At 38.1% G+C, this 25107-nt stretch overlaps 1 protein-coding gene across 1 annotated transcript in view; it reads left to right on the top strand.

Moving 5' to 3' along the window:
* Positions 1 to 25107, top strand: part of UNC5D (unc-5 netrin receptor D) — a 349386-nt gene that overhangs the window by 238916 nt on the left and 85363 nt on the right. The window contains exons 8-10 of the mRNA XM_027865284.1: positions 12683 to 12868; positions 17018 to 17395; positions 24639 to 24723. Of these exons, the coding sequence (XP_027721085.1) occupies positions 12683 to 12868; positions 17018 to 17395; positions 24639 to 24723 (649 nt within the window). The remainder of the gene's footprint in view (positions 1 to 12682; positions 12869 to 17017; positions 17396 to 24638; positions 24724 to 25107) is intronic.

Below are 25107 nucleotides of genomic sequence, written 5' to 3'. Positions count from 1 at the left end.
TGAAATACATCTAGGGAATCTGCTTCAAGCTAACCAGCTAGAACAGAAAGCACAGGACAAAGTAACAGTAGAGGTCTTCATGGGTCATAACAAAGGGATCTCTAGCTGAGAAAGAAAGATGAATGCATGTTTCTTGCAGGCTAAAGTCCTGGGAAAAAAGATATCTTTGGAGGCCAGTTCTGATATGGGTTTTCTCATCAATGGAGACAGGGAAGGAGAAAGGACAGGATTTCCAAAAGTACCATGGGAAATAGGATGAGAGAGGTTACTGTATAATCCTGATATGACAGAGACATATGAGAAGAATTTTCTCAGCAGAGTTAGGTTTGAGAGAGAAGAAAGGTACCTTTTGTGCTTGGGTCAAGAGTTAGGAAAATAGATTCTTTATGTGTTGACACACTTATAAAACTTTCCAAATTGAAATTATATTAGCTAGAAATCTGAGGTGTAACCTATTGTTCATTAAACATTGGATCAGCCTACAGACTCAGAAGTAAGATTTAAGAGAAACAGATTTTAGGAGTAAGATTTAAGAGAAAGAAGAAAGGTTGGGAGATGATGAAAGATTGAGTCTTAGTTCTTGGTACACATGTATGGAGGAGCAGGCTTAACTGAAGAGATTTTTATAAGTCTATAAATTTTCCCTGTATGGTTATTTGCCTTCCTTTCAACCCACTCCTTTGTATATTTTAGTGTTTAATAGTAAAATCCTGAAAAACACCTAAAAAAAGATGAGTTGTGTGCTATTTCCAAGAAGAATGGGAAAAAAAATCTCCTGCTGTAGTGGTAGTTTGGAAGTTAGATTCAGATAGAGAGGTGCTGTCAGTGAACCAAATCCTAGGCTTTGCTGCAGGAAGAAAGGAGCAAGATCATAGGGTGAGAGCACAAGAATACTAGCTTTAGAATCAAAAGTCTTGAATTTGAATCCTAGATCAGATACTGTGTTACCCATGGTAAGTAACTTATCTAGTTAGATAGAATAATTATTTAAACTATGTGCCATGTACCATACTAAGCTAAACAGCAGAGATAAAAAGATCAGCAAGCTACCCTCCATTCTAATAGAGGAAGACGATACATATCTGGGTAGGTGGGAGGTGAGGGTATGTGTATGGCCTGGAGATGGCTGGGAAGTGCAATCAGTCTGGTCCTAATCTATGTCAGGCAAAAGCTTCCATATCAGAAATAGGAAACCTAGGCAGTAGGTCCACATTTGTGGCAGGGTGGGGATGGAGTTGAAGGATACTCTAATGGTCAGATTGCTGGAAACTAGAAGAGGACATAACCAAGAAGTGGCATGGAGGCCTGGTTTCTGGAAAGAGAAAGTGGAAGCTTACCTATGAGAGCCTGCAACAGGTGTTGAGTTCAGGGTTGATATTAAGGAAGATGGGAGGGAGGGAAAAGGTTGATGGCCAGAATGCAGGCAGCATGGCATGGAGATAGTTGGTATTTGACATCCATTAACATCAGTATGCTAATCTGGAAAATGGGAATAATTATCGTACTACCTACCATACTGGGATGTTGGGAAGTGATTTTTAAAACATTAAGTATCTTAGTAGATATGAATAATTGTTGTTGTTAGTATCATTATTATTAGCAAGTATAATAGGAAAATAGTACCCATAGTTTTACACTGCAATTAAGCTGAACTCAAAGAAGGAAAATAGAAATAGCACTGTATCTTAGATTCCTGTGGACTTTGGCCTTAGGTGGAACTAGACATGATAAGGATCTCAGTAGAGCTGGTTCCTCTCTGTACAATATAATTAAAATAGCAGAGAGAACACATAAATTGCCCAGTAATATCTTACTTCATGGCCTGAAATCTCAGTATTAAGGATTTTTGTTTCTTTGAACTTCTAATTATTTTCAGTCTTCAAGAGAGCTCTGAAAGGATGTAAATACCTCCTTTCAGCAATACTCCTCGCAAAAAAAGGCTGTGGTTCCACAGACATAAGAGATAGACCTAGGGGTGAAGTGAAGAGGATCACCTCCAGGAGAGATGAGAGAGATGCTGATAGTGGAGGTAAATGGGTAGGTGGAAGCAGGCCAGAGAAAACTTTTCCTTACTTTATCTTATTGCTTGATATTGACCTAGTATATCCATTACATTTATATAAAAAAGATAAGACTGTTGAGGGTGGAAGAAACCTATTCAATATTTCTTCTAAGCCCTTCATTTCACTGATGAGGAAACTGAATCCCAGAGAATATAAGTAACTTACTCAATGTCACCCAGATAGTAAGTGTCACAAATGGGATTAAGCCCAGGTCTCCAGTCTCTAAGTCCAATACTCTTTCCATTACAGCATGTCCTAAGTTATTACTCCTTGTGTAATACTTCGTAGAAGACAGATGTATCCAAATACTTCCCTTGGGGAAACCAAATTTTGGTGGGCACTTATAGAGGGTCATAAGTTTAGAACTAAAAGGGCCTTAGTACACAGCTAGTTGAACCCTGTCATTTTACAGGGCAGGAAATTGAGGCCTGGAGAATGAAAGTGACTTCCCCAAGGTCACTCATACGTAAATTTAGTTTTGAGCTGTTGCAATAAGGTTGCTATCCTTTCCTTTTTTTTTTTTTTACCCTCCCTAAAGGCCATCTGTTTTGTGCCTTCCTTTGTGTGTGAGAAGAGTGAGGATTTGACCCTGCAGCAAGGCTTAGTTCCATACTGCTCAAACATCAGAGAAAGGGACAGCTCACCTCCTGCTGGGCACAGTGCAAATGCCATCTACTGGTGCAGGTGTGGTGTACATTTAACATCATGAGCATCAATGCAGAATCCAACATGAAAGTTACTTAGGGAATGTGTTTGTTTTGATTTTTTTTAAATAATTTCATGCTTAGTTTGTGTGTCCTGTGCCATTCTAATTTGGTTACATCTGTACTTCTAGCTGTAAACCCCACAATAACTATTCCTAGTCCTTGGGGACTGCTGAATTAACTTCCGCTTGGAGTTCTCGCTCCTGAGCATCATGTTTAATTGCTGGATATTGCAACAGGGGCATTTAAACTATTTTGATTTGTGATTTTCTAAAAATAAAACCTGCACAGAAATGATGTGACTGCAAAAGGTCCCTCAAGGGATGCAGCAGGATTCTTAAAGCTGCAAGTGGGTTAAGAGTACTGATCCATGGCTACTCTGTAGAAGCAGGCTTGGCTTCAGATGCTGTGAATTATCACTGATGCAAAATCAAAGTCAATTAGGAAGATAATTGAGAAACAACCTGTTCCTATAAATAGCCAAACACATGATCCTCTAAAAGCCCTAACAGACAGGAAGCAGCCGTCAGAATCTTGTACAATGAGCACCCTGGAGGATGGAGGAGGGCCCAGCGTCGATTTGCTAGAAAGTCTAAAAAAGAAAAGTAAAATCTTAAGCGATCTGTGAGCAAACTGTAATGACAAACTGGGGGAAATATGTGCACTGCGTAGCTCATGAAAGCACTTATTGTAAATGAGATAATTTAATCAATTACGTTTCCTAATGTACTAAACCGAATGTTTCATTTTCTGCCTCTGCACATCTTAAATTATCTTCAGGTGCTTTATGAGATTTAATCATAGTTAATAGAAACTTCATTACCATCAAATGTGCTTTCAATAAATGTTGTGTAACAATGTCAGGAGGTGCAGTAAAATACGGCTGGTTTGGAATGACAGACGGTACTCACCCCTGGAGCCGGGCTAAGAAATGACTTTTTGCAGAGGTTGAACCTCTTCTGAGTCATAAGAAGCATGGCTCCCAAAGGACTGTGTTTGCTCCTGGGTATTGGCCTATTTAGAAGAATTACCCTAGGGAAGAAAATCATTCACATTCCCTGCGTAAAATAACTCAGCAACATGCATCCTTACTTCAATTCAGCTCCCTCTCCCCTAAGGGAAGGGCTTTTTATTATATAACAGGGCCCAGTGTGATGAATGACCCTGTTCGACACACACAAATCCAATGACAAACCCCTGTTGAAACTGGAAGTACACAGGGAGTTCATCAGACAAGTTCCACATAGTAGGGCATCCTGCTAACTCCTTAAAGGGCCCAGTGTCACCTGGGTGACAGAAGCCAGTCATCTCCTCGCTAACCAGCTCAAGTATTTTTTTTTCCCAAAAAAGCTAACTGCAGGAAGAATGACATAAATGAATTAATTGGTGAAAAAAATCAGAAGTACACATAAAGATAACTCAGTTATAGCATCCTCAGGCACAATGCAGCGTTTTGGTCCAAGCCCTCTCTTGCAAAGTGTTTCTGCTTCTGCCGAATGGCTTTTGTCCCAACTACCACTGAGCTACCTTCTTCCCTTCATTTCTGGGATGACAGCTGGCTGCTCTTGTATTGTTGGCTTTCTTCCTCCACCTCCTTTAGTGAATATTTATCATGTGGATACCTGAGTACCTCACTGCCTCTTTCAACCACCCACATACCATCTTTGATTCTCGAGGGAGGAGAGGGGTGTGCAGTAACCAAGCTCTTTGTGTATGTTGTGAGAGATAGGAGAGAAGGCTGAATTTCTGAAGGGCACTTTTAAGGACCCTCGGTACACAGAAAGACATTTCAATTTTTACAACATGATTGGAAGCATGCTTGAAGCAATAGGTGGCATCTATATGTCTTTTATATTCTAAATCATCCCTAAATTTGGAATTTGGGTAAAAGCAAATAGTGAGAGGCAAAAGAAATGGAACAAAGTTTGTTATTTGTTCAGTCTTTAGAGGGTAATAATGATCTCAGAATAACTGAGTGTGAACCTAGGGTCATAGATTTAGTGCTAATGTTCTTTAGAGATAATTTTACACATCAAAAACATAAGGTCCAGAGAGATGAAATCAATTGGCAAAAGGAAAAAAAAATTATTAATAGCAGAGCAGAATTCAAACACAGGCCTTCTGACTTGAAAAGCCACATTCTTTCCACTGCATCCTAATGTTTTGTGGCAGAGAAAGTTGTCATACTTATCAACACCATGGTGAAGAGTCTGGGAGATGGAAGTAGCCTTTAGAGGTCATGATGGTGAGTTGAAAAATGGACATTAGGGGAGATCTAGTGCAAATTCTTTATTGAACTGGTGAAGTATTCTGACTAATGAGTTAGAGAACCTAGGTTCAAATCTCTCATCAGACTTTCTCTCTCCATATAACCCGGGATAAGTCACTTAACCAATCTACGCCTCTGTTTATTTACATGTTAAAAAAAAAAAAAAGATGACTAGACTAGATGGCCTTTGGGTCTATTTGAACTCTAACTCTATAATCCTATCAAATTTAGGCACAAAGAAGTGAAGGAATTTGTCTGATTTATACACAAGTTGTAAACTGCAGAGGAGGATTTGAATCTGGGTCCTCACCTTTACCCCAAATCCAGCAGCTAGGTTGTGTAGTGGATAGAGCACGGGACATGGAGTCAGGAAGACCTGTGTTCAAATTTTGCCTCAAACACTTACTAGCTATGTGACCCTGGACAAATCATTTAACCTGTTTGTCTCAGTTTCTTAAAATGTAAAAAAATTTCTTAAAATAATAATAGTACCTCTGACCATTGTTGTGAAGATGAAATGAGAAAATATTTGTTAAGCACTTTGCAAAACTTAAAGTGCTATTATATTGTTATTACTGTTATTATTTCTCTTGCCACTACATCTTTCTTTTCTTCTTTATATTTAGGTCACTTGCTATTACACAAAAGTACTTCCCATTCCCCTTCTTTCTTTAGCTTTGAGACTTAATTCCTGATTCCCAAAAAATAAAAGTAAAATTCCTTAATGGCACACCTATTAGACTAGAGGTCACTTACTCCCAACCTCCTCCTTAGATGGGTGACACTCCTCAAAGGAAAAGACAGTGTGGCTTGCCAAAGAAAAGCTTCTGCTCCTGAATCTTCTCCTCTTCAGGAATTCACCCAGTAAAAATAACTCAACACCATATGCTGTGTCCTCATTCCCCTTTCCATAGTGATAAGTACACCTGATTTAGCCCAAATCCTTAGCAGTCAACCCTACTTTTTTCCCTACTTTCCAAATAGTAGATGTAAAAATTTCCTTCAGTAATAGAATTCAATTTTTAATAACGTTCACAGTAGAAAAGATATTTATTGTATTTAACCAAAGTAGAAACCATCAACCGCTAACAGTGAAAGGCTACATTCTTTCTTTTAGGTCCTGGTTTGCAATCCCCATTTCCATGCTTATCATCTTTTACCTTTATCTTTAACATTAGCATCACTATCACCCACAAATATGGGCTAACTGTCTTCTGTATAGTAACCCTTTATGGTGTCCTAAAATTTAGAATTGTTTGAGGCTTGAGAGATTCAGTCTAATATGCCCATTTTTTAAAATAAGGAAACTGAGAAGCCAAGGAAAATAAGGTGAGCTACCCAGGGTCACACAAGTAATTACATATAGAGCAGAAAAGCTGCTGGATATGGGGTAGCATGATCGGGGATTGAATTCTACCTTTGCTATTTACTACCTCAGTGACCTTGGACAGGTCACCTGGCCTTTGTGTTCCTTTCTTTCTCATCTGTGAAATGAGATATTCAGACTAGTTTGGTCTCCATGGTTTCTTCAAGCTATAAATATGCGATCCTATTAGCCAGGATTTAAATCTAGTTTTTTTTTCTGGTTCGGGTTCTTTTTCCATTACCTTGCATTGCCTGCATTTAGAGATAATTAGTAGGTCATCCTTTTCTCCCACTAGATTAAATGACTTTAGGTTCTAATAACATTGGATTCTCCTCATAGGTACTTGGTGCCAAATCTCCAGACCTCTCAATAATTCTCCTCTGAATACATGCCAAAACCATCTCAGATATTAAGTACAGGGAAAAGAAGGTTTTGGTCTATACTGATCTATTATAGTTTTTTCCTGCCCAATTGGAAAAAATGTCTTTTCTTTTTCATATGAGGAAATGGGGCCCCAAATAGAAAGGGGACCAACTTTTGTAACCACATTATTGTGTTTTTCTTTTATTTTCTGTTATTGGTTGTCTTTTTCTAAATATAAACCCAACATCATGCAAGGTTACTCATTCTTGTTACTGATTTCATTTAAAGATTAGTAAAATTAAATTTCCTTGTTTTCTATGTATTGTTCGATCCATAAGTACCATACTGGGGTCCAGCAAAATACATCAGAAGCGGTATGCAATTATAGGGTAAATAAATATATGGTTCTTTTACTTCATCCACTATACTAAAAAACTGGGTGATATGGTGATTACATTTGGAATAATCACTGATGGTCAATCAAAAATTATTTTATCCATGAGGAAATGGAGGCAGAAAGAAATTCTATTTGCTTCTTGTAGACATTTGTGGGTAGTAGAATGGTCAGCTCTGACTCCCAGACTCTTTTTCCTATGATACCTGAAGCTTCAGGAATATGATGATTACAGTAATTAGAGGAAGACCTTGGTCCCCTACTAAATTTTTCTATCACTTGAGGGTTGGTTGAAGGAACTGAGAATGTTTAGTCTGTTGAAGAGAAGACTTAGGGAGAACATGAATGTTTCTTCAAGTATTGTCCTATGGAGTCTGTTCTGAGGAGGGATGATTAGACTGGTTCTGTTCAACCCCAAATGGCAGAATCAGGAGTAGTGCGTGGAAGCTTCAAGAAGGCAAATTTAGTCTAGTTACAAGGGAAAACTTCCTAAAAAATTAGAAGTATACCAAAGTGAAATAGGCTTCCTTTAAGGAAGGCAAGTTCAGCCTCCTTGGAGGTTTTCAAGTAGGCTTGGTGACCACTTCACAATTATACTGTTGTGGGGATTCCCTTCCTATATGTATTGACTAGGTTGTTTCTAAAATCTCTTCTAATTCTGAAATACTGAAGCTCTGTATTCCTTAAAAAAAAAATCTAGCTAAAGTAGCCCCCAAGATCTATGCTGCTAATCCAAACAAGATGACTCTGTTGTTGATTGTCATCATCATCATCGTTATATTTCTAAGCAATTCCATCTAATTAAGTCTTGTTACTGGCCCTTTGATGGAATATGTTCCTGGCTAAATAGGGAGAAACTTGTCACCAGACAGGTTACCAGGTGACATATTGTTTTTTAGTCACAGGAAGTCATGAAGACAATTTATTAAGTTGTGATTATAACCTACCACCACTTACATCATAGATTTTTTTTTAAGCTATGGGTTTAAATGATTTGCCCAGGATCACATAGCTAGTAAGTATCTGAGGTCAGATTTGAACTCAGGCCCTCCTAACTATAGGGTCAGTGCTTTATCCACTGAGCCACCTAGCTACCTTGCATACACCATGGATTCTTGAAGTTTTATTAACCTTTTTCTTTAAAGCCATCTGACAGATAAATGGATAAGAGGGCTGGACTTGGAGGCAGGAAGACTTAAGTTCAAATCCCACATCAGACACTTAGTAGCTGTGTGACCCTGGGCAAATCATTTAATCTCTCTCATCCTCAGTTTCATAATCTAAAAACTGAGAAGAAGGATAATAATAGCACCTACCTCACAGAATTGTTTGGGAATACAGCACTTTGCAAAATTCAAGTGCCATGTAAATGATAGCTATTATTACAGTATCATGAGGCAATGAATCATTACCATGTGAAAAACTCAGTTTGGCTTGATATTATGACTTCTAGCTTTAATGGATGGTGGCAGGGTCAGCCATCGGAACAAACTGTGGCCTATGTAGATATATTTCCAGGTTTTCTGTCCCCAAATTGCCTCCCAACTGATCACAGTCTTATGCCTTAAGTAAAATGATCTTTTTTTCCTTCAAAAAATGCAAACAACCCCATGAAAACTAACATATCAATCCTTATCAATCACTTGAACCTCAAAGTAAATTGAGTTTGTGAAATCCTTTATTTTTCCCTTTAAAAATCATTAATATTATTTGTTTTATTTCTTTTTCAATTAGCAAGGATTTATTTTCACTCTTTCCCACTCCCCCATCTGAAAAAAAGAAAGAAAAAGATTAACCTTTGTAACACATAGGCATAGTCTAGCATAATAAATTCCCACATCGACCATGTCTAAAATGTGCATCTTTTTCTGTCTGTTTTGTCCATTGCCTCTATGTCAGGGGCAGCTTTTGTTTAGTCTGGGAAGAGTGTGGACCTCAGAGGGTAAAGGAAGTATGGATATAGTGTGAACAAACTTAGGGTGTTAGAGACAGCCAAAGACATAAGCCATCTCTGTCCCTGTGTCTCTTGGTTGGTTCTGGCCAGTGGTATTGACTCCAATAAGCAAGCACCATTTAATTCTGATAATCCTTCTTCTTTTGCCAGTTCTGCTTTGATGTTTGGGAAGCCAGAAACTCCTTTTGAATTTTCCTCTTATACATCTCAGCTGCATTCACCAGGGTTAGTTGTCAATATGCTTTCAGCTGTGACCCAGCTGTGTTCTCCCTGCATATATCCTCAGAGGGTATCAGCATCATGACTCAGCAGTACCCAAGGATTTGGAAGGCAGAATGAGGGGGAAAAAAAAATCTGACAAATGTGCTTCCATTAAATTGGCCTTATCAGTCCCTAGCCCCTGGCTTAGTGTGTCTCAGTTTTTCAGTCAGTTCACTGCTCTTAATGTGTTCTGTTTCCGGTGTCCTTGTCCTCCTCATCCAGAGGGTATAGCTTTGGGAAGAGGGGGAGAAGCAAAGGAGAGGGGAAAACAACAGGGGGTAATTTTTAACTCGCCTCAATAAGAGTGACCTTGTAATACATTTTTGGGGCAGTAGAGTATATAAACAAGGGGCAATATGGAAGAATGAAGAGTCTTGGATCTTTAGTTAGAGGACATAGGTTCTGATCATGCTTCTTCTTCCCTGTGTGACTTTGAGAAAATCCTTTTCCTTTTCTTTTTGGGCCCTGGTTTCTTCTTCTGTAAAATAAACGAATTGCTCTAGATCAGTGGTGTCAAACTCAAATAGAAATGGGGGAGGGGGCAGACACCAACCTATATATAAGAATACCTGTAAATCACATATTGACCTAGAAAATCACAAATTAACAGTATTTTATTATATTTTAATTTATTTTGTTAGATATTTCCAAATTACATTTTACTCTTGTTCAGGCCAGGCTCAGGAATATTGTGGGCTATCTGTGGCCATGTTTGACACCTCTGCTCTACATGTTCAGTAAGGTCCCTTCTAACTTTAGGACCTATGAACCAGGTTTCCTGTTTGTTACTGCCTCAGACTACTTTGCTATTCAGTCCTATACTTTGACAAGGCTGAGGGAGGCCCACCCCTAGTCCCCTTTATAGCTACCTTCACCTTTCCAGGCTATTCTGGGTGGTAAAAGCCTCAAACAGGTCCATTGCCCTTGTAACGCCTGTTCCTTTTGACTACCTTGCTATACTCTACAATGCCCTTTTTTTCTGTTTATTGCCCCGTGACAGAACTGGTTCTGCTCAAATTCCTTATTCATTCTTAATTTGGTAACACCTTATTTTACGGTCCACTGACTTTGTTTAAAATAAATTCACTTTACTTGTGTGCTAAGTGCTGCTCATTTGATAACATAAGTACCATATTAGGGTGCAGTAAAATGCATAGTAAGTGGCATACAATTACAGAGTAAATATACGATGGGTTTATTTTATCCACTAAGCCAGACTTTGGGTGACATGGTAATTACTTTTGGCCCTATTAAGTCTACTTACCAAATAGTCTGTAAGAAGATTAATTATGCAGTTAGGTGGCACTTACCTCCTCATATTTCCATACACCACCCAAGATTGTGTCTACTTTCAGAGACCGTAGTCCAGGGTAAGGTAAAATCATTTATGTTGGATTACAGAGGCCATTTTGGATCTGCTTAAGAAATGTAGCACAGATCGGTAGTTGGTCTAGAGTAGAACCAAAGAACATGCCAAGTGCTTGTGGATACTTTTCATGGGGGAGTTATGAATTTGAATGGGAAATTATGTATATATAGTATGCATATCTGTATACATGTGTATGTGTATATATGTATGTAAACTTTATTTTCACTAAGTTATAACTGAAACTTAGCAATTCTTTCAAATAAGATTTTTTAAAAACACTATTCTGTATGCTTCTACAGACTGGCAGAGGTGTCCATGGCACCAAAAAAAAAAAAAGGCTAAGAAACTGATCTAGTGAAAGGGCAGAGAGTATCTACAATTTTTTTTTTGGTGGGGGGGAGGGCAAGAGAAAGAAACAAAATGCCTGTAGTTTCAACTTAAAGCCTTGTGATTTTTTTTGGCTTCCTTTAGAGAACATCTGACCTCCACCCTAGGAGATGATAGGGAGTACATTATCTCAATTAATCTCTTTCACAGTCTGCACTTGTAAAATAAACCACAAACTCTAGTTAGAGCTAGGAACTTATTTGATAACTTTGTGAGTGACATCAGAGTGTCCACAAGGTTGCATGGCCCAGTGGAAACAAATATTTGATCTGGAGTTGATTACCTGGGTTTGTATTCCAGCTCTGCCAATTTCTACTTGTGTGACCTTGGACAGGTCCTTCACTCCTCAGGACACAGTTTTGTCATCCATAAAATGAAGGGGGTCAGAGTGGTTGACCCTCTTAAGTTTCCTTCCAGCTATAAATTTATGATCCAGTATATATATATACATATATATATATATCGTTGTTGGTATTCTCAAATAAAGGCAATGGTTGAAAGCTTCAATATCCTCTCAAGCTGAAGGATTCTAGCACAAAAGTAATTGTTATAGTTTGTGAGCTGAGGTCAAATTTCAATGGCCTACTAAGCCTGAAGGATTTAAGGTAGTGGTTGTTGGCACAATGGGGGAATGGATGTTTCATCTTCTAGCTCAGTAGTTACAGTTATAGTAACAGACAAGGAGACTCTTTGTATCCCTGGTGTGTGTGTTGGGGGAGTGGGGGGTGAGGGAGGGGCTGGAGAAAAGAAAAACAAATACTAAATCTGGAATCAAGAAATCTGGATATTTACCAGGTCACCTCCCCCTCTGGACCAATGGCTCTTCATTTATAAAATAAAAGGGTTGGACAAGGATCTTTGTAGTTCTAAATCCTATCATCCCTTAACTCATATAGTCGATATCTTCTTCCTTTCCAGAGCTGTAATGCAAATGTCCTGTGCCCCTTTGTACTAATTGAGTACATATATATGTACATACACACATATACATATGCATGTAAGAATAGATTAATAGATAGATAGATAGATGTGTATATGTACACAGAAATAGTCCTTCCTTCCCATCTCCTCTGCACTCTACTGTAAGAAAACTTAGCACAAGAATATTTTAGGATCAAAGCATTTCGAGCTAGAAGAGGTATTTGATCATTTTCTCCAACACTCTCATTTTACCAGTGAGGAAACTGAGGTCCATTGAGCAGCATTGTTTTGCTCAGGGTCACACAGATATGACAGCTTTAGAGAACCAAATTGTAAGGGGACTACTATTTGCATTACAAAGGGATTCTTTGTTTTACAAAAAAGGATTCAGTGGAGTGTTCTTTCAAATAAGCCCTCCCTTAAATAAAATATGATTTCATTGATAGCTATTGGATTTGATCCTAAAAATGTCAGGAATGTGGTTATTGAATTAAGCAAATAAACTTGTGCTTTTCCTCATCCTCCCTGGGTTATCTACATCAATCAGCAGAGTCAAGAGGCCCTATCTTTCATTCTGGGTTTCTTTCTCTGTACATGTGCCAATAGAGAGTTTCTCTTTCTCTCGTTTCAGGCATTGAGAATGCCAGCGACATTGCTCTGTACTCGGGATTGGGAGCAGCAGTCATGGCCGTGGCAGTTCTGGTCATTGGAGTAACCCTCTATAGACGGAGCCAGAGTGACTACGGCGTGGACGTCATTGACTCCTCTGCACTGACAGGTGGCTTCCAGACCTTCAACTTCAAAACAGTCCGTCAAGGTCAGCGACGGGGGCCTTCCTGACAAGTCGTCCTCAGAGCCAAAGACTATGTTCTCACGAGAGCCTCAGATCATGTTATTGCTCTGGTGTGAATGTAGCTATTGGGACTGAGAGTGGCCACCAAATTGTCATCACCTACTGGGAGACCAGGCTCCTTCTAGCAGCGTGCTTCAGTGTCCTCTCTCACTGTATAAGCACGCAAAATTGTGAACTTGCTGCCGAGAATGAAGAAATAAAAAGCCATGACCAATTTAATCATTGGTTAATTTCTTAGTTTGCAATTTTGGCTTCTAAATAGCTTGTTTTGAGGAATCATAGCATAGTGGATAGAGAACTAGCTTTGAAGCATGAAAGATCTGGGTTCAAGTCCTGTTGCTAACACAAACTAGTTGGGTGACCATGAGAAAAAAAGAAAAAAGAAAGAAAAAAACTAATTTAATCTTGCAGTTCTCTAGTCAACTCTTTAAGCTGTAGATAAAGGTGCCAATATGCATTCAAAAAAAGCAATTTCCTGCCCCAGGGAGCTCCTTATACCAATGAAATCACAAATCCAGTTCTCTATTCCTATAGCACATTCTAATTAGCTCAAGGCCTAGGTGCCCATAAAAGAATCCTCTAAGGTGACATTAAGTCAGTGAGTGGACTTCACAAGTCTTGTGATGGGTCATTTCCTCTCGGAGGAAATGGAATCCTCAATCATAACCAACTCTCAACTATCTCCAAATCAGCAAAACAGAATTTTCAATTTTTTTTTCTTTTTTGGTAGGTAAAAGAAAATCAATTTTGTTGAAACAAAATAATAATCGTATCCAAAGCTGAGGACCATTTGTTTTCTGTCCTATGAGTCAAAGCTGGAACTAATGGGGCAGATGAGAATAAAACATACATATGTGTCATATATGCTTACTCTATTTCTCCCTCCCTATAAAGGTTGAACAAAAGCAAGGTTCCAACTTCTATTCACCCAAATGAATGACTCCTGGGCAGGGCCTAGTTGCTGCAAGAGCCTCAAGCAGGAAAAGAGAAGCATCAAACAGTCTTTATACATATACATGCATATGTGTATGTGTATATATACATATATATACATATATATGTATATACATATATGTATACACACACACACATATATATACACATGCACATACACATATAGATATGCATGCATATGCACGTATTTATATATATATATATATATGCCAAGAGTGCCAAGAACCTCTGTGGCACAGGATAAACAAGAGAATGCAGCATGGGATAGTAGAAACAGTACTGGAATGCTTTAGGCTTGAATCATGATATTTACTTCTGCATGACTTTGGATAAGTTACTTCTCCTCTCTGACTTTCCTCCTCATTAAAATGAGGAAGCTCAATTAGATTATCTTTAAGATCCCTTCCAACTTCAAATCTTTTGATCCCATGAGGGCACAAACTGCCTGGTAGAGACTGAGCAAAGACAAGGGTTTGGAGGAAATACCCAGGGCACACTGGGATGTTAAGCAAAGAGATTACATCAAATTGAAAAGAGGGCTCATTTTTCATCTGCACTGTGTTCTATTATAATTCTTTGCAATGAAAGGTACTCCACACTTCATGTATTCGTTCTTGCGGGCATTTGGTTTTATAATGAATTTTTAAAATTAAAGTGTTTTTTATTTTATTTTATAGCCATTTTGAAACTTTATCACACCAATACACAAAACAACAACATTGTGCCACTTCTGTGAATTGTGACTCTTTGGGAAACATTTAAATTTCATAGAATTCAGATCTCAATTCAGAAGTAAATTCCAACCCTTTAACTCACACATAAGGAAACTGAGAGGAAAGTTTTCTTCAATGAGAGTGAGAAGACCAATGGTTAAATCCCGATTGTGTCAATGATTGACCAAATAATTTGGCCAGGGTCCACATAATTAGTAAGCAGTACAACTGGAATTCAAACCTAGATCTTCAAACCTCCAAATTTGTGATCTTTCCACCTCATTACGCTGCCAGGGTTGATGTTTATGCCCACTTTAAAACTATTTTAAAATGCAGTTTTCTAAAAATTCCATTAATACTTTTCCACTGCCATCCACATAGTATGTAGATAATTTCAAATTCCACTTATGAAAAGAAAGGACATTATTCTTCTGACATTGGTGGATGCTGTGATGATGGTCCCTGGCAGGTGAGAAGCGAGAAGGAAATAAAATATAAGAGCCCAGAGGCTAAAGATAAAGAGCTTTTTGGGAAGAGATGATAAGGGTAACCTGGTGAACTGTTCCTTGCTGGGCTCAAGACAAGTTGTCAGTTAACTCTCTTTAGCAGATAGCATCGCATAATAGATCATTTCCATCTGAAACCAAAGTCATCTTCCATTTCAGTGTTGTCTGAACTGGAAGAAATAAAGCTCACTACTTTCTTTCCCCAAAAGCAAGTCATTAGACAAACTACCTGGAAAAAAAATGAACTTCTGAAGTTCTGACAATAGCAATTTCTGATTAAAAATAATAATGATAAAGCTAGGAGCACTGATAGCACCAGGCTCTGCTAGAGGTTACTCCTTTAAGACTGTGACCAACTTTCTTCAGACTGTGGCCAGCTCTCCATTTCACCTTGGCTACAAAAGCACTGAGAAAAAGCAAGGCTCCAACCTCTATTCACCCAAACTAGTTTGTGTTTGAGACAGACTCCTGGGCAGGGCCCAACTGAGGCAACAGCCTCAAGCAGGAGAAGGGAAGCTTCAAGTAGTCTTTAGATCTACAACATTGTTTCATCTCATTTGGCTCATATTCCTCTGTGATTCTGGTTTCTGAGAGCATCAGAACAGGGGGTGAAAGAAGTCAGGGTTATGGGTGTCCTGCTGGCTTTCAGACAAATTATGACAATAGAAGAGAGAAAGGGGGAAAAACACATTAGAAGCTGATATACTTTGTCCTGGAATTGCAGCATTTTCAAAATTTCCTGCTTTGAAGAATTTTGTCAGGCCCCAAAGGAAAATTGTTTAATGCGGTCTCTGTTTCAATTTAAGATGTCACATTGACGGACTGGAAGCAGTATTGTGGGAGAGGTTGGGAACAGGGAGGAAGGGTTATTTTGTTATTTACTAATACATGAAATTACTTCATCACAAAACAGTATCACAGCACTTCCTTTTAATATTTGGCTTTGAAAACATTCTTGAACTGGAATGGATGGCAGTTTCCAATTCCTTTCTGTCTTTCTTTCCTTCCTTCCTTCTTTCCTTTCTTCCTTCCTTCCTTCTCTTCTCCCTTTCTCCCTCCTTCCCTCTCGTCCTCCCTCCCTTCCTTTATCTTTCTTTCTTTCTTTTTCTTTCTTACTTTTCTTTTTTCCTTCCTTCTTTTCTTTCTCTCCTTCCTTCTTTTCTTTCTTTCTCTCTTTCTTCCCCTCTTTCTTTTCCTTTTTCGAAAAGATGGCCTTCTCCTTGGTTTCTGAGGAAGACATAAAGATATCTAAGCTTTTTTGGATATCCTTACTTCCCTTCATGAGATGTATAGGTTCATCTTGGCCACATCATGTGAATTTTCACACCCTGTTCGTTAGCATACCAGGATAACTCTCTGAGAGTCTATCTATCTAGGTCTGATGCTATCTGCCCCAATTCTAATCTGGTCACATGTGGTTACATTTCTTCACCCAACCCTTGCAGTGTCCCAGTGTCCCAGGTGAATGCCTGTGGAACTGATGAAGCTTTGGGTTGTAAAAAAACTCTGCCAAATCATCATGCTTTCTCATCTCCTGTCATTTTAAAAGAATAGATGTTATTTTCCTCCTGGAGCTGGGTTTTTAAATAATCCTTTTTATTTTCATTTTTCTTCTCCAGTTAAAATAATAACAATGATAATACCTGAATTATTGGCTTGAAAGAGAACCAGAAGTATTTGTTCCCCTCTCCCCTGCCCCCCACACCCATTTTGAAAGGGCTTACTGATAGAGCCAATTCTCTTTTTTTCAAAGCCCCTGATCTCTAATGACCAGCCTGTTGCTCCTTCTCCAATTACTCAGAATGAATGTGGGTAGCTTGATCTGTTGGAAGGAACTGCTGGATGCGTAAAGGTTTGTGCTGATTTAGTAGAGACAGATGTAAAGCGGTAAGGTAAAAGTCCTGTGGTTTCAGAGTGACAGATCAATTTTCTCTTGCCAGGCAACTCGCTCCTATTGAATTCCTCCATGCAACCTGACCTGACAGTGAGCCGTACCTATAGTGGGCCCATCTGCCTACAGGACCCCCTGGACAAGGAACTCATGACAGAGTCTTCACTCTTTAACCCATTGTCGGACATCAAGGTCAAAGTCCAAAGCTCATTCATGGTTTCCCTGGGAGTATCAGAACGAGCAGAGTATCACGGCAAGACCCACTCTGGGACATTTCCCCATGGGAATACCAGAGGTTTTAATACAATACATCCCAGGAATAAAACCCCCTACATCCAGAATCTCTCATCACTCCCCAGCAGAACCGAGCTGAGGACCACTGGTGTTTTTGGCCATCTGGGAGGGCGTTTAGTGATGCCAAATACAGGTATGTTATGCTGTTAGCATTCTATTCACATGTTGTAGCAAGATCACAACAAGAGCTCAAGATCCCAAGTCAGTTGTCTCAGATAATGCAGCCAGTAGAGTAAATGCTAGACATGGTATCTGGAAGACTTGAGTCCCAAACATTTCTAAAACATTTAGTAGCTGTGTGGCCATGGTAAAGTCAGTTAATCTCTCTAGATCTAAATTTTTTCATCTGTAGAATTAGAATAATACCTGAACCCACCTTGAAGGGCTGTTGTGAGGCTCAAGTGAGATCATTTAAGACACCTTTTGTTCCTTAAACCATAACGTCAATGCCAGTTATTACTGTTGTTGAGGTTATTATCATCCCCTTGACAAAAATGCAGAAACAGTCACAAAGAGTCCATTTGAGTCAGCAGCAGAATCAAGATTAGTTATAGCTCCTTCTATTCCAGAATCAAAGAATCACAAAATCACAGGATTTGAGAGTTGGAAGGGCCATCTATTCTTACCCATTAGGCTCAAGGAATTCATACTGTAACATACTCAAAAAATGGCCATTTTAATTACTTAGGTGACTTTTCTTAGTGCTCGAATACACAAGGAAGAAAGTTTATGGATGACTAGATTAACAATTGAAGTTGGGGGGTATAGAGGGTCCCTAGAGTTTAAACATTATTCAGTTTCATTTCTCAGGGTACTGGAAGCAAGGGCAAAGAATATCTTTCTCTAACACTCAAACATGGAAATAATAGGAAGGAAAAGGAAAGAAGCATTTATATAGCACAACTTAAGTATTGTTGTTTGTCCTTTATTCTTGAAGAGGACCAACAACATCACCTCACTCTTTCCTCCAAAGTCAAATAATTCCACTGGCAAGACAAAAGTCAATATGATTGGGGATGGCCCAATGCAGTGGGTGACCTTGGCCTTTCTAAACTGAGATCTTTCCCAGGTCTCAATTTGTCTGAGGCAATACCCATGCAATGACTAAGGTCTAGATAAGAATGGTGACAAAAGATGGGCCTAATTTACCATTACAAAAATATCAATTTTGGAGGGGAATACCTTCAAAGTTTTGAGCAAGAACAGAAAACAGTTGCTATTTATACTTATTCTAAGCCATCAGAACCTAAACAATAAGCCACAGAGGTTTAAGCTGGGGGATCTTTTTGGCCATTCAATGAAAGTCAGAGTGATTTGGGTTTAAAGGCATAGTCAAATAGCTCCATTTGAAACACAGTGACCTTTTTTTTTAAAGCCTGTTTTTTCAGAAATATAATTCAAGAAATCCATAAATGAAAACTGCACAGGACAAAAAATAAATTTTCCCAGATTTTTGGGGAAAAAATAAAATAAAAGTCCTTTATAAGTACTGTCTCATTTGATTCCTCCCAACAACCCCGGGAGGTAAGTACTAGTATTATACCCATTTACAATCCAGGAAACTGAGCAAGTCAGAGGCTAATGACATGCCCAAGGTCACATCGCTAGTAAGACTCTGAGTTCATATTTGAACTCAAGTCTTCATGATTTCAGGCCCAGAGATCTATCTCTGCACCACCTAGCTGCCTCTAATAGCCAACTAGATTATAATTGAGGGTAACATACACTTCTAGGGGACTTAATTACACAACACTCAAAGTCTAATTTGATCAATACCTAATATAATAAACATAGCCAGGCATCCAACAACCTGATGTGACATCACATCCTAATCAGTACAAATAAGGATACGCTGTAAAGCTGTTCATGATAGAGAGTTCATTTCTGGGGCTACCTTTATGAGAATGATTTCTTTTATGTTGATAGGTTTGTTTGTTTGTTGTATGTTTTGTTTGAAGGATAAATGTCTTAATTGTTTAGACATTTTGAATCTTCTGAATTGAAATCAATACTACAAGGATCTTATTTCAATGGCTTAAACCACATGTTTGAAGTTCAAGACCCAAGCAGATAGTCAGAGGGAGTTAGCACTCTTTCCTGATTCTTTGGTTCAGAAAATGAAGAGGGGCACTGAATGATTGCTCAGTTACCTGCTGAAAAGAGAGTTCACTCAAACTGAAAGTGTTATTAAGCACCGAGTTAGCATCAGATAGAGACCATCAGACCCACCTTCCTGTGGTAGATTTCTCAAAACTAACATGAAACCATTCTGTTTTTTCGGCATCAGACATTTTAACTTGTGAAATGAAATCTGTAACAGGACTGACCTGCTGCCACAAGACCAACTAATTGGACACCTTTGGAGTCCAGGGATCTTTTCTCAGAATGTCGCTGGAGAAGGATTTGATTTCAAAACAGTTCCCCTAAATAGAAGGAGTGTTTTCAGAGTGTTTAATAAGACACTTGGGCACTTAAACACTTGGAAAGATTTGGCTTAGCAAGAATGGTTTGGGCAAGAAGAACGGAAGCTCAAAGGACAGTATTTAGAAGGCAGAAATGAAAATAACTGATATTTACACTGCACTTTACAGTTTGCAAAGGATTTGGCCACAGATTTTAACTTCACAACACCCTGTGAAGTAGGCACTCTAGTTATTATAACCCATCTTCTTCCAATAGGGAAATTGAGGGTCAGGGAGGATGAATGACTTGTTCGTGGTCACATAGTCCATGTCTAATGCACCAGCTGAATTCATCTTCCTAACATTATGTCCAGCATTCTAGCCACTATGTCACACTGATTAAAATATTCTTCAGGTACAAAAGTAGTTGAGAAATAAAGCCAATGCAATTCAAAACACAAATGGGATTTTCTCATCTGTATTCCCAAATGTTATCTTAAGAGACAGAATAACCACTCACACTTTGGAAAGCATTAGCTATGCAAAATTATGAAATGTAAATGCTAATATTTAGGTTACTATTATTACTTAAAATTAAAGGCTGTCTAAATATTCTTCTTCTGAAGTCCTCCTCTTAGAGTAACACAGAGACCAACTTGGGTCATTGAAGGCCATACCAATTGATCACAAACTTTCATAGGTCCTAAGAAGCTAAGAGTTTCAAGTATAGGGCTTTATTGCTGTCTTTAGAGGACCAGATTAGCTAAGTGCAGAGAGAGTTTTAAGCTCCAAAAGGTTGGCTACCACTTGGCCACAGTAATCCACAAGAAAAGAACAATTCTAATCTATGTCAGTAGACAGAATACCAACACCAATGAAATCATGAATCTCAAAAGGATTAAAGTTTAGATAATCAGATTCTTTGTAGGGGCTAGGTCATTTAAAATGGCCACTTAATAAATATTCTTTGATGGTTATATAGAATGGTAGCTAAATCACATACTTTGTAAACTCTAAAAACCTATTTAAATATGAATTCTTATACATTTTTGGGGAAGGAGAAATGTTTCCATTTTTTTGTTTATGGGTAAGATATACTTCTTTGATCAGAACATGGTGGAACAACACTGGTAATGGAAACTTTTTAGGGAAACTTAACCATCAAGTTATCAATAGGTGCCTTAAGAAACAAAGCAGTGGCAACAAGGCGGCACAATAAACTAGCCCTGGAGTCAAGAGGACTTGAGTTCAAATCCAGCCTCACACACTTATTAGTTATATGACCCTGGGCAATCACTTAATCCTGATAGCCTCAAAAAAAAAAAAAAAAAAAAAAAAAGAAAGGAAAGGAAGGAAGGAAAAGAAAAGGGAAAAAAAGCAACACTTTGTATGATGGCCTCTTTCTCTCTATAGAAGGCATATTTTATTGACTTCATTCACCACCATGAAAGATGTGTGCATTTAGTAGGATGGATATGGAACCTGAAAGAAAGTAATCATAACTCACATTTATATAGCATTTTCCTCAAAATAGACCTGAGTTAGTACAAATATTATCATCCTCATTTTAACCCATAGAACAGGCATATTAATTGGTGCAGTTTTTAAAGAATAATTTTACTATATCTCCTGTCTGTGTAAATGTATTTTAAATAGAAATAATTATAAGCAGGTATTTTACTTTGAAATGAAATATTTTTAAAAATGCATTGATTTAATTGATGCATCTTGGTCATTTGAACTACTCCTAAATTTCTGTCCTTAAAGGTGAGGATACCAACTGTCTGAGAGGATAAGAAACTTCCTAATGGTCATATAACTACTAAATGTTTGAATCCAGATCCCCTGGATTCAAGTTCATGGCTCTATCTACTACTTTGTGCTAACTCTCAGTTATAAAACTGTTTATTGAGATAAATCTGAAATACTCAAAATTCCCTTTAGGATCTATAAATTCAGGCAATATTTCAGGATGAATATAAATGACACCTCAGTTTTAAGCTGGGAATTATGTAGTGCATAGACTTTGTAAAAGTTTTCGCTTTGTTATTCAAGAAGAGATAACCTTATCAGTTATGAGAAGTGTGGTCTAGAGAACCCTGTGGGGTATACCATGTTTTGTTTTGTTTTTGTTTTTCCTGCATTTGAGACATTTTGCTATGAAAAAGAGTCTTCATTGGTTATGCCTTTCTCATTGAGACTCTAGGTATGTCTGAAAAGCAAATTTTACAATAGATTATAAAATAGCAGCATCTAACTAAAGGAAACAAGATGTTAGGCCCTTTCTGCATTTAGCCCTTCCTCATGCAAATGCTGGCATGCCAGTATTCCTTCTTGCACTGAAAATCTGTTCAGAATCTCCAATGGCTTAAAAGAGGAAGCAAATCCCAGAACCAGCCTTTTCCATGGAGAATTCCAAATCTCATTGTCTAATAAGGGACTGCTGTCTGTGCACTCGCATAATAAACCAACCATCTATGGATAACAGGGGTATCTTTTCAGAACACCAATAGACTGAGCTGCCCTGTTGTTAGGGAGAATTGAAGTATATAAATCAACTCTAAGGGACACATTACATAGAGAATTCTAGGTCAGCCTAAATGGAGGAAAACAAATGTCCAAATGGTATGGTTATATCCCTACCTTAAATATTTTACACTCTACATAACAACAGGGGATATGACTTCATGGAGACCACTTTATGTGGCCACTGAATTTAAAGAAAAGTAGGACAGGGAAGAAGGAAGTCAAAATGAGGCATCTAACTATGGCAATTATAGTTCTTGACACTGTTGACATTAAGGTCTGGTTTACAAATGGATCTCTCTGCCAGGAAGATGTAAGTAAGATTTAAATGTGCCTCATTCTCAGTGCCAGTGAAAGGTACTGATGATAACTAGCATGTTACTGAATAATATTCATAAATATGAATCACAAATAACTTGTTTTGCAATGAATCTCAGATTGCATGACTACACAGTGGCTAACAGGCTGATAGGAGTGTATTAGCAAAGGCTGCCATCTCTGGATTTAAATTATAATCACCAACCTGAGAGCTTTTTTGTGCTGTTGCCTTGCTTCTAATGGAATGAAAGGTAAGAGCTACATTATTCAAGGAGAAAAAGAAGACACCACAAGGTTTTATTTTGTAAAGTTATTTTTAATGCATAACCAGTTCATTTCTTCAAATAAATGAGATGGTGTATTTGAGGTGGAAGATTTGCTTTAGAGCATCCAGAACAAGAGGAGAGGAAAACTGAAATACTACATAATGTGGGAATTGGATTGATTCCTTGTACAGCTTGTTCTGGCATTGTATTATTTTACCATGGTGAGGCTCCTTGAGTTTTCCATTTGCCATTGAATTGGGTAGTAGTTAAGGAATAAATACTTTCATTTCTTGGCTGAGGCTAAAGTTTTGCCTTAAAGCATCCAAGAAAAAACAGGGAAGAAGCATGCAAAATGCTAAATAAGAACTTAAGTAATGATAGTGATCATTGCTCATAATGGTTTCTGTTGCCAAATCCAAGAAAAATTCTTGTAGTATAAGCTTAAACATGATTTTTTGGAAGAATGCATGGTTACTGGATGATACTTTGTAGGAGCCATGTATGGGTATACATATGTGTATATGTATGTGTGTGTATATATAATGTACATGTATATGTATGTATAATGCTTCCCTTTTGATGCTGATGCTGATGCTGATGACCACCCCTTTTTCTCACCCCCAACCCCACCATTCTTTTTTGCTCTGTGCATTTCTTGTCCATGTCTTCCTGTACAACAACCAAAGAGGGTCTACCCAGTTTACTCAAGGGCTTTGTCTTGTCCATTAGCATGTCATGATTATTAATATACCACTTGACCTATATATTTATTGACCTTCCTTCTCGCTATAAAGCTAGCCAACCTCTTTTTACAGTTATACATATCCTCAATCATGTCTTCTCTGCTGTTCCTTACAGGGAAGTGATCATTTTGCCTTGGGCCCAACCTATATATTTCTCTTGTCTTTTAGGTTATTATTTGTCATTTTAATTCTCCCCAGATAGATATATTCTGGATTTCACAGGCAAATGGCTTTGATGGGAGACTCTTGGTAGTAAAGGGATATGCTTCTGCCCCCAAAATGGTTAAATGTATTGGATGATAATCTCATACCATGCTTTTCTTTTTTCCATGTTCCTTGGAAGACTTTAGCCTTCCATTGAATATATAAATAAAGTTCTTCTTGCTAGTACCTCATCCTAGTAGTTCCTTAAATTAGATGACCATTTTAGCATGGTTTTTAGCAAAGCTTTAATAGTTTTGTCACAGATCTAACTCTTGGCCATTTTTAGTGAGGAGTTCAAAGATTGAATGGATGTGGAATTTCCTATAAGCAGGATTCTTGAGCAATATTCATGGAGGTAAATGAGCTGATTCATTCCCCAACTTGGTATGTTCTATGGTTCATGGTCTAGTGCAAATTTGTCAAACATGTGTGGCCCACAACACTCCCAAGTGCAGGAGGGACCAGATTAAAATGGAAATAAGAAATATTTAACACAATAATTTAAAAAAAACACTCACAGAACATGATAATATTAATATGTGGTTTTCTAAATCAACATGTAGTCAGCATTAATCTATATACAGTTTAGTAGCCCCATTTCTTTTTGAGTTTGAAGTTAAGAGTTTGAAAACCACTGATCTGATGGTTTTAACAGTTCTTATAAAAGGAAGCCAATACAACTATTTGTTTTCAAAAGAAGTCTTTTTGTTTCTTTCTTTTTTAAGCTTTCCCCTTCCTGTATAACCCTTTTCAGTAATACTTCCTCTTGATAGTACAGACCTTCGTGTACATTTACAAAGTTATGAGATATGACGAACTTTTTTTGTTCATTTTTTAGTTGAACATTAGCATCATGTCAACAAACTTTGGCATAATTGATAGACCTGGAAATAACCTTTGGCCTTGTTTTATTTTAGGGGTGAGCTTGCTCATACCACATGGAGCTATCCCTGAAGAGAATTCTTGGGAGATTTATATGTCCATCAACCAAGGTGAAGCCAGGTGAGAGATAAATAAGATGTGATGGCATTGACATATCCAATAGGGAGTAGATATTCCCTGCTAGGAAATCTGAAATAATTCAAAGAATAGGACAGAGGGGATGGCTATAGGTGAAGGTGCTTATGAAGTTCTGCTTCATAAGGAGGGAAGAAAAAAATCTAGAGGCTATGGGAAATCCAAGGAGAATGCAGGCATGTAGAGCTTCCCATCTGTGACCATGGATCAAGATCACCATTGTCTTAAAGGCAAGGTACTCAAGTAGAGCAATGAATTAATGGATATTGTTTCAAGCAGATCATTAAGATTAAACTGACTAGTTTGTTCATATCTTTCTCACAAAAGACAGGAGACAGAGAGAGAGAGAGAGAGAGAGAGAGAGAGAGA

The sequence above is a fragment of the Vombatus ursinus genome, unplaced genomic scaffold, assembly GCF_900497805.2.
Source record: "Vombatus ursinus unplaced genomic scaffold, bare-nosed wombat genome assembly UNPS02014778.1, whole genome shotgun sequence".
NCBI classification, from domain to species: domain Eukaryota; kingdom Metazoa; phylum Chordata; class Mammalia; order Diprotodontia; family Vombatidae; genus Vombatus; species Vombatus ursinus.
The sequence above is the reverse complement of the archived record's forward strand: the minus strand, read 5'-3'. Positions and strand labels throughout refer to the sequence as shown.